At 45.5% G+C, this 14345-nt stretch overlaps 1 protein-coding gene across 5 annotated transcripts in view; it reads left to right on the top strand.

Annotated features, from left to right (window-relative positions):
* Positions 1 to 11372: 11372 nt before the first annotated feature.
* CARMIL3 (capping protein regulator and myosin 1 linker 3) overlaps positions 11373 to 14345 on the top strand; it is a 101394-nt gene continuing 98421 nt past the window's right edge. For all 5 annotated transcript variants that reach the window (XM_067469741.1, XM_060780000.2, XM_060779999.2 and 2 more), the window contains exon 1: positions 11373 to 11510. In XM_067469741.1, coding sequence (XP_067325842.1) covers positions 11462 to 11510 — 49 coding nt within the window. In that variant the 5' untranslated portion in view covers positions 11373 to 11461. The remainder of the gene's footprint in view (positions 11511 to 14345) is intronic.

Genomic DNA, 14345 nt, shown 5'->3' with positions numbered 1-14345 from the left:
TTGCCATGGCTCAGTGCTAGTGAAACCTGGGAGTTGTAGTTTCCCAAGGTCTGCCCAAGATTTCTAACTTATTTTTCCCCATTGGAGGTCTAAGTAAAACCAATGCAATTTGACCTTGCTTTAATTAATTGCCATTCTAACTAAAACCAATGCAATTTGATCTTGCTTTAATCAATTGCCATAGCTCAATGCTAGTGAAACCTGGGAGTTGTAGTTTCCCAAGTTCTGCCCATGATTTCTAAAAAGATAACTTACTCCCCCCCCCCCCCCATTGGAGGTTTAACTAAAACCAATGCAAATTCGCCTTGCTTTAATTAATTGCCATGGCTCAGTGCTAGTGAAACCTGGGAGTTGTAGTTTCCCAAGGTCTGCCCATGATTTCTAAAAAGATAACTTATTTTCCCCCATTGGAGGTCTAACTAAAACCAATGCAATTTGACCTTGCTTTAATTAATTGCCATGGCTCAGTGCTAGTGAAACCTGGGAGTTGTAGTTTCCCAAGGTCTGCCCATGATTTCTAAAAAGATAACTTATTTTCCCCCATTGGAGGTCTAACTAAAACCAATGCAATTTGACCTTGCTTTCATTAATTGCCATGGTTCGATGCTAGTGAAACCTGGGAGTTGTAGTTTCCCAAGGTCTGCCCAATGTGATTTGGTGAGTTTGCCCTCCTTTCTTGTGCATGTAGAATGAATGCGGTTTTGTGACACCTTAAATGCTATGGAGATCCTGGGAGTTGTAGTTTCCCAAGGTCTGCCCAATGTGTTTGGTTGAGTTTGCCCTCCTTTCTTGTGCATGTAGAATGAATGCGGTTTTTTGAAACTTTAAATGCTATGGAGATCCTGGGAGTTGTAGTTTCCCAAGGTCTGTCCCAATATGATTGGGTGCGTTTGCCCTCCTTTCTTGTGCATGTAGAATGAATGTGGTTTTGTGACACTTTAAATGCTGTGGGGATCCTGGAAGTTGTAGTTTTCCAAGGCCACCTCTGCCAAATGTGGTTTGGTGAGTTTACACCAGGCCTGGGCAAACTTGGGCCCTCTGGGTGTTTTGGACTTCAACTCCCACAATTCCTAACAGCCTACCGGCTGTTAGGAATTGTGGGAGTTGAAGTCCAAAACACCCAGAGGGCCCAAGTTTGCCCAGGCCTGGTTTACACTCTTTTAGATGGATCTACACTGTAGAATTATTGCAGTTTGACACCCCTAGAACTGCCATAGCTCAGAGCTATGGAATCCTGGGAATTGTAGTTTTGTTTTGCAAGGTTTTGAGCCTTCTCTGCCAAGTAATGCTGGTGCCTCAGCAAACTACAAATCCCAGGAGTCCATAGCATTTAGCAATTGCGTGGTTGATATCGAGCTAGAATTTGGAGGCTCCTGCTCAGGAGAGAGGATCCCTCAGACCCACCAAAGAGGATCCTTGGCAAGCGAAGAGGAAAAGACCCAGAATTTTCCCTGATTTTTCCCAAATAAATCTCACCAAGGTTGAAGAAAAGCCACCCACCAGAGTTCAAAAGAAGAAGAAAAAGTCCATAAGCATAAAATCATAATATCCCTTGATCATGAGAAGGGAATCCATAGGGCTGGGGAAAAGTTCCATAAAGTTTGCAAAGTTCCTTGAAAGTTTAAGAAAGTTGTCCAAAGTTGTAAAATCCTTATAATCGTCCACCAATGCTGAAGATCAAAATCTGGGGAACTACAGATCCCTTCACACCAAAGGACCAAGGCGGCCCATCGACATCTTAGGGGCTGACTGCAACAATCAGCAGGCTCCTTGTACATCCACAAAATGGTGGCAGCGAGGCAGCGTCTTTGGAAAAACATCTGGACTCCATGGCATGGTTTTGGGGACAAAAAGGGTTATTCCCGGGGTGAAAAGGACAGCGGAGTGAAACTGTCCATGTTCCAGAAGCATTCTCTCCTGACGTTTCGCCCACATCTGTGGCAGGCATCCTCAGAGGTTGTGAGGTCTTTTGGAAACTAGGGAAGTGAGGTTTGTATATCTGTGGAATGTCCAGGGTGGGAGACAGAACTCTTGTCTGCTTGAGGCAATGTCGCAATTGGTCACCTTGCCTAACATTGCAAAGCCTTGCAACTTCAAAGTCTGTCTGCTTCCTGCCTGGGGAAATCTATGCCCAGGCATCCTCAGAGGTTGTGAGGTCTGTTGGAAACTAAGCAAGTGAGGTTTGTATATGTATGGAATGATGTCCAGGGTGGGAGAAAGAATTCTTGTCTGTTTGAGGCAAGTGTGAATGTCGCAATTGGTCACTTTGATTAGCATTGAATAGCTTTGCAGAGACAAAGTAGAGACAAAGTGGAAGTACTTTGGCTACATCATGAGGAGACAGCAAAGCCTAGAGAAGACAATGATGCTGGGGAAAGTAGAAGGTAAAAGGAAGAGAGGCCGACCATGGGCAAGATCGATGGATGGCATCCTTGAAGTGACTGGACTGACCTTGAAGGAGCTCGGGGTGGTGACGGCCAACAGGGAGCTCTGGCGTGGGCTGGTCCATGAGGTCACGAAGAGTCGGAGACAACTGAAAGAATGAACAACAAACAGCTTTGTAGTATCAAATCCTGGCTGTTTCCTGCCTGGGGGAATCCTTTGTTAGGAGGTGTTAGGTGGCCCTGATTGGTGGACCACTCTAACAACCTCAGACTACACAGAGAAGTGGTAGAAATTCACAAGCATGTAGACAATTTCAAAAGAAAGTAGGAAACCATGAAAATAAACAAAATCTGGATACCAGTATTAAAAGATTCTAAAATCAGGATAGTAAATAAAGAGGAACACTTAGAAGACAAGGGAATTCCAGACAAAAAATAACCAGGGGCAGCTAAGTGTACGATATCAATCTCGCCACTGGCACCAATTACAGAGAAGTGCGAAGTTATAGCTTATTATAAATCACGCCGCTTGCCACCAATATAACGGAATGCGTGTTATCTATCATCAAGTATCTCACCAGTATAAAATATATACTATAATATATCCCACAGCTGAACACCACTGTAAAGGATTATATGTAATATCACACCGCTAGACACTAGTATGGTAGCAAGATGATGTTAGGTGTGTGAAATGGTAGAGTGAGCACTGCTTCAGTCTTCTTTTGGTTTAATGCTGCCACCAACCCAAGCTGCCTTAGGATTTTTAAAGTGAGTTTCTGAGGTAAACTTTTCCCCTTCTGCCAACACTGTTCTCCCCTTAGCTCCCAAAATGACTGCTTGGATAAGAGATCTTTCTGTGGTATTAGGATGTTAAAGAGGCTAGAATTATCACAAAGGATTACTGATAGATTGAGGAAGGATAGAGACCTTTTTGAAAGTTAAATAGAAAAAGATTTACTTATAAAAACAGACAACTAACTTCTTCTGAGAGGCACAAAACGCATGACTTGTTACAAAAGTGAACTATAGCTTGATGGTTGCTTGAAAAGAGTTTCTTCACTTAGTTACATACAGAGCTAATAAAACAGATATATCTGCTGGTTACAAAAAAAAATCCCTCACTCTACTTCAGAGAAATAGCAAAGAGTTTCTGACTAGCCTAACCTAGGTAGTCCCCTGAGTTATCGGCTAACTCAGAGTTCTTACTTCTAACTAACTCAGTCTAGAGAGCTAATCCCTTGTGTTATCTCCCACAAGATATCAGGTTGCAGTCTGACCTTTCCTGTCAGCTAATCAGACCTGCCTGACACAGACGCGCTCTCTCTGAAAACCCAGTTTCAAAAACATTTCTTCTCCCACCAACTCCCAATTCTCCTCCCCTCAGAAGCTGAAATCTTTTCCCCTCCTAAGGCTTGGCACCTCCCAACTGCACTAGCCAATCCCAGGAGACCTCAAACTCCTCCCATCTTCTAGCTATCCTCACTCCAGATGGCTGCTTCCCTGGTATACCCTCTCAAAATGGAGGCTTGCCCTACTGTTATGCAGGCTTCCTTCTCAGCCTACTAGATAAGATTCACTACAAGGGATTTCCCCCAGGCAGGAATCAGCCAGGCTTTGAAGCTGCAAGTCTATTCAGTGCTAATCAAGCTGGCCAATTGCAACATTCACACCTACCTCAAACAGACAAGAGTTCTTTCTCCCACCCGGGACATTATTCCACAGATATATAAACCCCACTTGCCTTGTTTCCAACAGACCTCCCAACTTCTGAGGATACCTGCCATAGATGTGGGCGAAATGTCAGGAGAGAATGCTTCTGGAACATGGCCAGACAGCTCTTAAACACATAGCAAGCCAATAATAAAACTCTTTGATTTGCCCTAAGACGTCCATGAAATGAAAGCACACAACATCAAAAACAATTAGTTGTTGGTTTTCACATCACATTTTGTTTTTATATATATATACAAAATGTCTTGCAATTTTAAAGCTGGATTTGGCCGAATCTTCTTTGAATTCAAGCTGTAAGCTGCCTCCGGTCTTTCATTCAGAGAAAGGAGGAGTGTTGGATAAATAATACATAAAGCGCCAGTGAGTCACCGATTGCCCCAATTTTTCGGTATTTCAAATCTGCAACGTTCCCCTGGAATTGGGGAAATGAAAGGCGGTTCTGCAAGGCATTACCTTCAAAACATCAAAAGATGACTCAAATTGGGAGACTTGCCAATACCACAGAGGGCAGGATCGGGACCGAAAAGGACCTTAAGAGATTGGAGAGAGGGACCAAAACATAAGAAAATTAATTTCCCCAGAGAGAAATATACAGTAGTACTCTGTGGCAATAAAAGTAAAATGCACAGGTATAAAATGGGTGGCACCTGGCTTGAAAATAGTCCATGCAAAGAAAGGAACCTAGGAGTCATTGTAGACCGCAAGTTGAACAGGAGCCAACAGTGTGATGCAGCAGCGCAAAAGACCAATGCAATTCTAGGCTGCATCCATCAATAGGATGGCAGTGTCTATATAGATATTACAGACTAGGGGTTGTCATAGGACCCTTCCATAAAACCCAGAATATCAATAATAATAATAATAATAATAATAATAATAATAATAGCAACAACAACAACAACAACAAGTTCCTGGCAAAAATTGAGAGCCAAATTGACAAAGAAAAAACATGGCTGTGGCTCACAAATGGAACTTTGAAAAAGGCGACGGAAGATCTGATTCTGGCAGCCCAAGAACAAGCCATTCGAACCAATGCCATCAAAGCCAGAATTGAAAAGTCGACGACAGATCCCAAGTGTAGACTCTGCAAGGAAGCAGATGAAACAATAGATCACATCCTCGGCTGCTGCAAGAAGATTACAGACAGACTACAAGCAGAGGCACAACACCGTTGCTCAGGTGATTCATTGTAACTTGTGCCACAAATACCATCTGCCTGCGACAAAGAACTGGTGGGATCACAAGCCGGAAAAAGTTACAGAGAATGAACACGTCAAACTATTCTGAGACTTCTGAATTCAGACAGACAGAGTTCTGGAGCACAAGACTCCTGACCTCACAGTCGTGTAAAAAAACAAAGTATGGATTGTCGATGTTGCAGTCCCAGATGACAACAGGATTGAAAAGAAACAACTGGAAAAGCTGACACGATATGAGGATTTAAAGATCGAACTGCAAAGACTCTGGCACAAGCCACAGTGGTGATTGGCACACTGGGTGCAGTGCCTAAAGACCTTGGCCTGCATTTAAACACAATCGGCTCTGACAAAATTACCATCTGCCCGCTACAGAAGACCACCTTACTGGGATCTTCACGCATTATTTGCCGATACATCACACAGTCCTAGACACTTGGGAAGTGTCCAACGTGTGATCCAATACAACAGCCAGCAAAGTGATCTTGTCTGCTGTGGACTCATCTTGTTGTGTTTCTAATAATAATAATAATAATAATAATAATAATAATAATAACAACAACAACAACAACAACTATAAGCAGAGGCATAATACCGTTGTTCAGATAATGCCAAATACCATCTGCCTGCGACAAAGAACTGGTGGGATCACAAGACTGACAAAGTTACGGAAAATGAGCATCAAACTACTCTGGGACTTCCGAATTCAGACTGATAGAGTTTTGGAGCACAAGACTCCTGACCACACGATTGTGGGGGGAAAACAAGTATGGATCAACACAGGTGACAGCAGAATTGATGAGAAGCAACTGGAAAAAACTCTAAAATTACAACCTGCACAACAAGAGAGAGAGGAAACAAACAAGGACATCTAATCACCTCTCAACAAAAGATTGCCCCAGGCACTGCCAGGCCATCAAATGCTAATCAAGGTGGTAGGTTGAAACATTTACACCTAGCTCCAACAGACAAGAGTCCTTTGTCCCACCCTGGTCATTCCACAGATATATAAACCCTTTTCCTAGTTCCAACAGACCTCACTACCTCTGAGGTTGCTTGCGATAGATGCAGGCGAAACGTCAGGAGAAACTGCCTCTAGAACATGGCCATGTAGCCCGAAAAAACCTACAACATCCCAGTGATTCCGGCCATGAACGCCTTCGACAATACAGCAACTGGAAAAGCTTACATGATATGAGGATTTACTGGCACAAGCCAGTAAAGGTGGTCCCAGTGGTGATTGGCACACTGGGTGCAGTTTCTAAAGACCTTGGCCTGCACTTATAAACAATCGGCGCTGAGAAAATTACCATCTGTCAGCTGCAAAAGGCCACCCTACTCAGATCCCCAAGCATTATTCACCGATATATCACACTGTCCTAGACACTTGAGAAGTGTCCGACGTGTGATCCAATACAACAGCCAGCAGAGCGACCTTGTTTGCGGTGTACTAATCTTGTTGTGTATCTAATAATAATAACAACTTATAACATGACATATGCAGATTAAACAAAACATAACTTATCAAAATTTATATCTAACATAAAACCAAAACATAAAACATAAAACATTTGCATTAATTTACAGAAGTCAACGAAGGTTCACCAAGATATGCGAGTTGACTGAGTGGCCAGTGAAGTTAATTGGGCCAATATGGTCCGACACGCCCAAATACAACAATATTTTTCAGTCGGAAGTCCAGTAGCGCTCTCTCATCATCTAATCCTCCTCCTTTCCACATTCTAATGAGCTTAAGTAAGTTTTCAGCTGTTTCCTGAAGGAGAGAAGGGGGTGACCACAGAGAAGGCTCTTTTTTGATAGAGTTACAAGCTGGGTAGATGCAGGGAATGCCGTGGATGTAGCATACCTGGATGTCAGGAAGGCCTTCTTTGACAAGGTCCCCCATGACCTTCTGGCAAGGAAACTAGTCCAATGTGGGCTAGGCAAAACTACGGTGAGGTGGATCTGGAAATGGACGAACCCAGAGGGTGATTCTCCCCAATGCTTCCTCTTCATCCTGGAAAGAAGTGACGAGCGGAGTGCCACAAGCAGGCTTCCCCCCTGGGCCCGGTCCTGTTCAACATCTTTATTAATGACTTAGATGAAGGGCTAGAAGGCAGGATCATCAAGTTTGCAGACGACACCAAATTGGGAGGGAGAGCCAAGACTCCAGAGGACAGGAGCAGGATTCAAAACAATCTTGACAGATTAGAGAGATGATTGGCCAAAACTAACAAAATGAAGTTCAACAGGGATAAATGCAAGAGACTCCACTTTGGCAGGAAAAACGAAATGCAAAGATACAAAATGGGGGACAATGCCTGGCTTGAGAGCAGTACGTGTGGAGTCCTCGTAGACAAGAAGTTAAACATGAGCCAACAATGTGATGTGGCGGCAAAAAAAGCCAATGGGATTTTGGCCTGCATCAGTAGGAGCCTAGTGTCTAGATCTAAGGAAGTCATGCTACCCCTCTATTCCGCTTTGGTTAGACCACACCTGGAGTATTGTGTCCAATTCTGGGCACCACAATTGAAGAGATATTGACAAGCTGGAATCTGTCCAGAGGAGAGCGACTAAAATGATCAAGGGTCTGGAGAACAAGCCCTATGAGGAGCGGCTTAAGGAGCTGGGCATGTTTAGCCTGAAGAAGAGAAGGCTGAGAGGAGATATGATAGCCATGTATAAATATGTGAGAGGAAGCCACAGGGAGGAGGGAGCAAGCTTGTTTTCTGCTTCCCTGGAGACTAGGATGTGGAACAATGGCTTCAAACTACAAGAAAGGAGATTCCATCTTAACACGAGGAAGAACTTCCTGACTGTGAGAGCCGTTCAGCAGTGGAACTCTGTGCCCTGGAGTGTGGTGGAAGCTCCTTCTTTGGAAGCTTTTAAACAAAGGCTGGATGGCCATCTGTCAGGGGTGATTTGAATGCAATATTCCTGCTCTTGGCAGGGGGTTGGACTGGATGGCCCATGAGGTCCCTTCCAACTCTTTGATTCTTTGATTCCATGGTCTGCATGCCATACTTTAAATGGCAAGGAGGCCTTTTCTTAACCAGAATTTATGCAGTTCCAAGCTCCTTCCTTGGAAACTTTTAAACAAAGGCTGGGTGGCCATCTGTCAGGGATACTTTGATTGTGCTTTTCCTGCATGGCAGGGAGTTGGACTAGATGGCTCATGTGTTCTCTCTGTGACACCACTGCAACTGTCATGGCTTGAGGCTATGTAATCATGGGAGTTGCAGTTTTCCAAGATCTTTAGCCTTCTCTGCCCAAGAGCGCTAGAGCCTTGGCAAATTACAATAACATTGAACCATAGCAGTTCAAGTGGTTTCAAACTGCAGTAATTCTACGATGTATGTGCACCCTGGGTTGTTTATTTTTCCTCATTAACATCCTCTGCCGTCTTGATATCACTTGGATTTTGTTGTGCTCTTTTTTCATGGGAATTATATAACTTTGGACTGTTTCATCCCTGTGCTTTATGGTAATTAGAATTCTTTAACCTGGTTGTTATCAACCAGCATCAGACAAGCAGGAGTTTTATTAAAAACAGCCACTAGGGGTCACTGTAGGACACACTCAGTTCTTTTCTGTGGAAGACAATGGATGCTTCCCAATGGTTTAGAAATAAGAGGTTGGGCATCCCTTCTATGGAATTCTGAAATCCTGGGAGTTGTAGTTTGGTAAGGCACCAGCACTCTTTGGTGGAGAGGGCGAACAACCTTGTAAAACTAAAGCTCCCATCATTCCATAGCATTGAGCTGTGGCAATTAATTCTACAGTCTCGATGTAACCTGATGAACACTTTATGGGCATGGAGAACAGGGTCTTTTCAATGGTTGCTCCTAAGCTCCAGAATGTATTTCCTAGCTCTTTCCTTGCTATTGTTTTCTTGGCAGATGAAGAACTTTTTATTTATGTTGTCAAACACTTTCACAGCCAGAATCACTGGGTTGCTGTGAGTTTTCCTGGCTTTAAAGCCATGTTCCAGAAGCATTCTCTCCTGACCTTTCACCACATCTCTGGCAGACATTCTCAGGTTGTGAGGTCTGTTGGAAACAAGGCAAGTGGGGTTTATATATCTGTGGAATAATGTCCAGGGTGGGAGAAAGAACTCTTGTCTGCCTGAGGCAGGTGCAAATGTTGCAATTGGCCAGCTTGATTAGCACTGAATGGCCTTGCAGCTTCAAAGCCTGGCTGCTTCCTGCCTGGATGGAATCCTTTATTGGGAGTTATTAGATGGCCCTAATTGTTTCCTAATTGTCCAGATAAGAAATTAACTTGTACTCAAAGGCTTTCATGGCTGGAATCATTGGGTTGCTGTGAGTTTTCTGGGCTGTATGGCTATGTTCCAGAAGCATTCTCTCCTGACATCTTGCCCACATCTATATCTATATTTATATTTATATATCTGTGGAATAATGTCCAGGGTGGGAGAAAGAACATTGAATGGCCTTGCAGCTTCAAAGCCTGGCTGCTTCCTGCCTGGGGGAATCCTTTGTTGGGAGGTGTTAGCTGGCCCTAATTGTTTCCTAATTGGGTTGTTGTAGGTTTTTTCTGGCTATATGACCATGGTCTAGAGGCATTCTCTCCTGTGGTTGTGAGAGTGGCCCAGCATTTCTGTGTTCTCAAATGAAATGCTGTGTCCAGGTTGGTTCATCAGGTGCTCTGCTATGTCTGACTTCTCTGTTTCCTAATTGTCCAGACAAGAAATTATTCTGTGGTCAAAGGCTTTCATGGCCGGAATCATTAGGTTGGTGTGAGTTTTCTGGGCTGTATGGCTATGTTCCAGAAGCATTCTCTCCTGACATTTCGCCCACATCTATGGCAGGCATCCTCAGATGTTGTGAGGTCTCTTGGAAACTAGGAAATTGTGGTTTATATATCTGTGGAATAATAGGATGGGAGGAAGAATTCTTGTCTGTTGGAGGCAAGTGTTAATGTTGCAATTGACCAGCTTGATTAGCATTTAATAGACTTGCAGCTTCAAAGCCTGGCTGCTTCCTACCTGGGGGAAATCCCTTGTTGGGAAATGTTAGCTGCCCCTGATTGTTTCTTATCTAGAATTCCCTTGTCTTCTAAGTGTTCCTCTTCATTTACTATCCTGATTTTAGAGTCTTTTAATACTGGTATCCAGATATTGTTTATTTTCATAGTTTCCTACTTTGTTTTGAAATTGTCCACATGCTTGTGAATTTCTACCACTTCTCTGTGTAGTCTGACATGATGGTTGTTTATATATCTGTGGAATGTCCAGGATGGGAGAAACAACTCTTGTCTGCTCAAGGCAAGTATGAATGTTTCAGTCGGCCAGCTTGATTAGCCTTGAATGGCCTTGCAGCTTCAAAGCCTAGCTGTGTCCTACCCAGGTGAAACCTTTGTTTAAGTGGCTGAGGGGGAAAAGGAAAGGGCCCGAGGCTGCTAGGAATGGTGGGAGTTGGAGTCCAAAACACTTGGAGGGCCAAAGTTTGCCCATGCTTGCTCTAAATGCTCCCAATTGTGGCAAGGCGGAGGAGGAGGAGGAGGAAAGGAGTGATGAAAAGAGAGGGAGGTTAATAATTCAAATCTCCTTCCCTTCATCTGGGAGAGAGGATGAAAGTGGGAAAGGTCTCGGGCCCCCAAGGACCTCACAACCAGAAAGGCTCCCAATTATGGCAGGGAGTGGGAGGGAAGGAGAGATGAAAAGAGAGAGAGGGGTACATAATAATAATCCCGAACCTCTTTCCATTCATGGGGATGAAAGTGGAGAAAGGTCTCTGCTCTGCCCCAAGGACCTTACAGTCAGGGAGGCAGAGGGGGAAAGGAAAGATGAAAAGGGAAGGAGGTCAATAATTCATTCCTCCTTTCTATTTACATGGGGCAGGGTGGGAGGGCAGTGATGAAAGTGGAGAGGGAGACCCTCCAAAGGGCTTTGTGGGGTGATGGTGGAGATCCAGATTCCAGGCTGAATGGCTGTCAAAGCAAAGCAGTTAGATTTTTTTTTCTTTCAATCTGGGAGGGGAAAAAGGGGAAGGAGGAGGAGGAGGAGGAAGAGGTGGGGCAGAGGGAGGGAGGGAAGGAGGGGAAGGAGGCTGCGCAGCCTCGGTTGGTGCCACCGCCGCCCCAGCCGGGCATGTGCCGGCTCCTGATGCCGCAGCCACAGAGAGGATGATGAAGATGGCTCAGGTCGGAGGAGAGGTGCCAAGGGAACTGCAAGGTAAGCACTGGGCATGGAGGGAGGGGGCAAAGGGGCAGGTTCCACCCTATGATCCCTGCCTCCCATCCTAAGGGTGGTCTTCTTCCCCTTCGGCATCACCTCCCTTCCCCAGAGCATCCTTCCTTCCTGGACCACCAGCATCCCTCTCTTCCAGGCACATCCCTCTTTCCTTCAGCATGCCTCTCTTTTCATCCACATCCTCTTTCCTTCCTGGAACACCAGCATCCCTCTCTTCCATACACATCCCTCTTTCATTCCTGGACCACCAGCATCCCTCTCTTCCAGACACATCCCTCTTTCCTTCAGCATCCCTCTCTTTTCATCCACATCCTCTTTCCTTCCTGGAACACCAGCATCCCTCTCTTCCATACACATCCCTCTTTCATTCCTGGACCACCAGCATCCCTCTCTTCCAGACACATCCCTCTTTCCTTCAGCATCCCTCTCTTTTCATCCACATCCTCTTTCCTTCCTGGAACACCAGCATCCCTCTCCTCCATACACATCCCTCTTTCATTCCTGGACCACCAGCATCCCTCTCTTCCAGACACATCCCTCTTTCCTTCAGCATGCCTCTCTTTTCATCCACATCCTCTTTCCTTCCTGGAACACCAGCATCCCTCTCTTCCATACACATCCCTCTTTCATTCCTGGACCACCAGCATCCCTCTCTTCCAGACACATCCCTCTTTCCTTCAGCATCCCTCTCTTTTCATCCACATCCTCTTTCCTTCCTGGAACACCAGCATCCCTCTCTTCCATACACATCCCTCTTTCATTCCCGGACCACCAGCATCCCTCTTTTTTTCATCCACATCCCTCTCTTTTCATCCACATCCCTCTTTCCTTCCTGGACCACCAGTATGCTCCTCTTCCATACACATCTCTCTTTCCTTCTTGGACTACCACCATCCCTCTCTTCCTAGCCATATCCCTCTTTCCTTCGTGGATTACCACCATCCCTTTTTTCCTAGCCATATCCCTCTGTCTTTCCTGGACCATCAGCATCCCTCTCTTCCATCCACATAACTCTTTCCTTCCTGGACCACCAGCATCCCTCTTTTTTCATCCACATCCTGGACTACCTCCATCCCTCTCTTCCTAGCCATATCCCTCTTTCCTTCCTGGATTACCACCATCCCTCTCTTCCTAGCCATATCCCTATTCCCTCCCTGGACCACCACCATCCCTCTCTTCCATACACATCCCTCTTTCCTTCCTGGACTACCACCATCCGTCTCTTCCATATACATCCCTCTTTCTTTCCTGGACCATAGGCATCACTCTCTTTTCATCCACATCCTCTTTCCTTCCTGGACCACAAGCATCCCTCTTCCAAACACATCCCTCTTTCTTTCCTTGACTACCAGCACCCCTCTCTTCATAGGCATATGTCTCTTCCATCCCTGGACCACCACCATCCCTCTCTTCCATACACATCTCTCTTTCCTTCCTGGATTACCACTATCCCTCTCTTCCTAACCACATCTCTCTTTCCTTCCTGGACCACCAGCATCCCTCTCTTCCTAGCCATATCCCTCTTTCCTTCATGGATTACCACCATCCCTCACTTCCTAGCCATATCCACCTTCCCTCCCTGGACCACTACCATCCCTCCCTTCCATACACATCTCTCTTTCCTTCCTAGATTACCACAACCCCTCTCTTCTTAGCCATATCCCTCTTCCCTCCCTGGACCACCACCATCACTCTTTTTCAAGTACATCCCTCTTTCCTTCCTCGACTACCACCATCCCTCTTTTCCTAGCCATATCCCTCTTTCCTTCCTGGACCACCGCTATCCCTTTCTACCATACACATCTCTCTTTCCTTCCTGGACTACCATCATCCATCTCTTCCATACACATCTTTCTTTCCTTCCTGGACTACCACTATCCCTCTCTTCCTAACCATATCCGTCTTTCCTTCCTGGACCACCAGCATCCCTCTCTTCATAGCCATTTCCCTCTTCCCTCCCTGGACTACCACCATCTCTCTCTTCCTAGCCATATCCCTCTTTCCTTCGTGGATTACCACCACCCCTCTCTTCCTAGCGATATCCCTCTTCCCTCCCTGAATCACCACCATCCCTCTCTTCCATCCACATCCCTCTTTCCTTCCTGGACTACCACCATCCCTCACTTCCTAGCCATATCCCTCTTCCCTCCCCGGGCCACCACCATCCATCTCTTCCCTCCCTGGATCACCACCATCCATTTCTTCCATCCACATCCCTCTTTCCTTCCTGGACCACCAGCATTTCTCTCTTTTCATCCACATCCCTCCTTCCTTCCTGGACCACCAGCATCCCTCTCTTCCTAGCCATATCCCTCTTCCCTCCCTGGACTACCAGCATCCTCCTCAGCTCGGCCACATCCCAGTCTCTTCCCTCTTCCATCAGTGCCCTCTATGACCCCACAAGCAACGCCCCTCCCAAGCAAGAGAGGCTCAGACCCCTTTGAATCCCCCTCCCACCCTTTATCTATCGAGCCTCTTCTCAAGAAACATGACAGGCACTGCAGACTAATTCAGCCGGAGAAGTCAGCCATAGCAGAGCACCTGATGAACCAACCTGGACATAACATATTATTTGAGAACACAGAAATGCTGGACCACTCTCACAACCACCATGTCAGACTACACAGAGAAGCCACTGAAATCCACAAGCATGTGGACAATTTCAACAGAAAGGAGGAAACCATGAAAATGAGAAAAATCTGGCTACCAGTATTTAAAAAAAAACTCTAAAATCAGGACAGTAAATAAAGAACAAGACTCAAAAAGCTATTGAAGACAAGAATCAGTCAGGGCCAGATAACACCTCCCAACAAAGGA

The sequence above is a fragment of the Anolis sagrei genome, chromosome 6 (genome assembly GCF_037176765.1).
Source record: "Anolis sagrei isolate rAnoSag1 chromosome 6, rAnoSag1.mat, whole genome shotgun sequence".
Classification (NCBI taxonomy): Eukaryota; Metazoa; Chordata; class Lepidosauria; order Squamata; family Dactyloidae; genus Anolis; species Anolis sagrei.
Note: the sequence above shows the minus strand (reverse complement) of the source record. Positions and strands in the feature narration are given on the sequence as shown.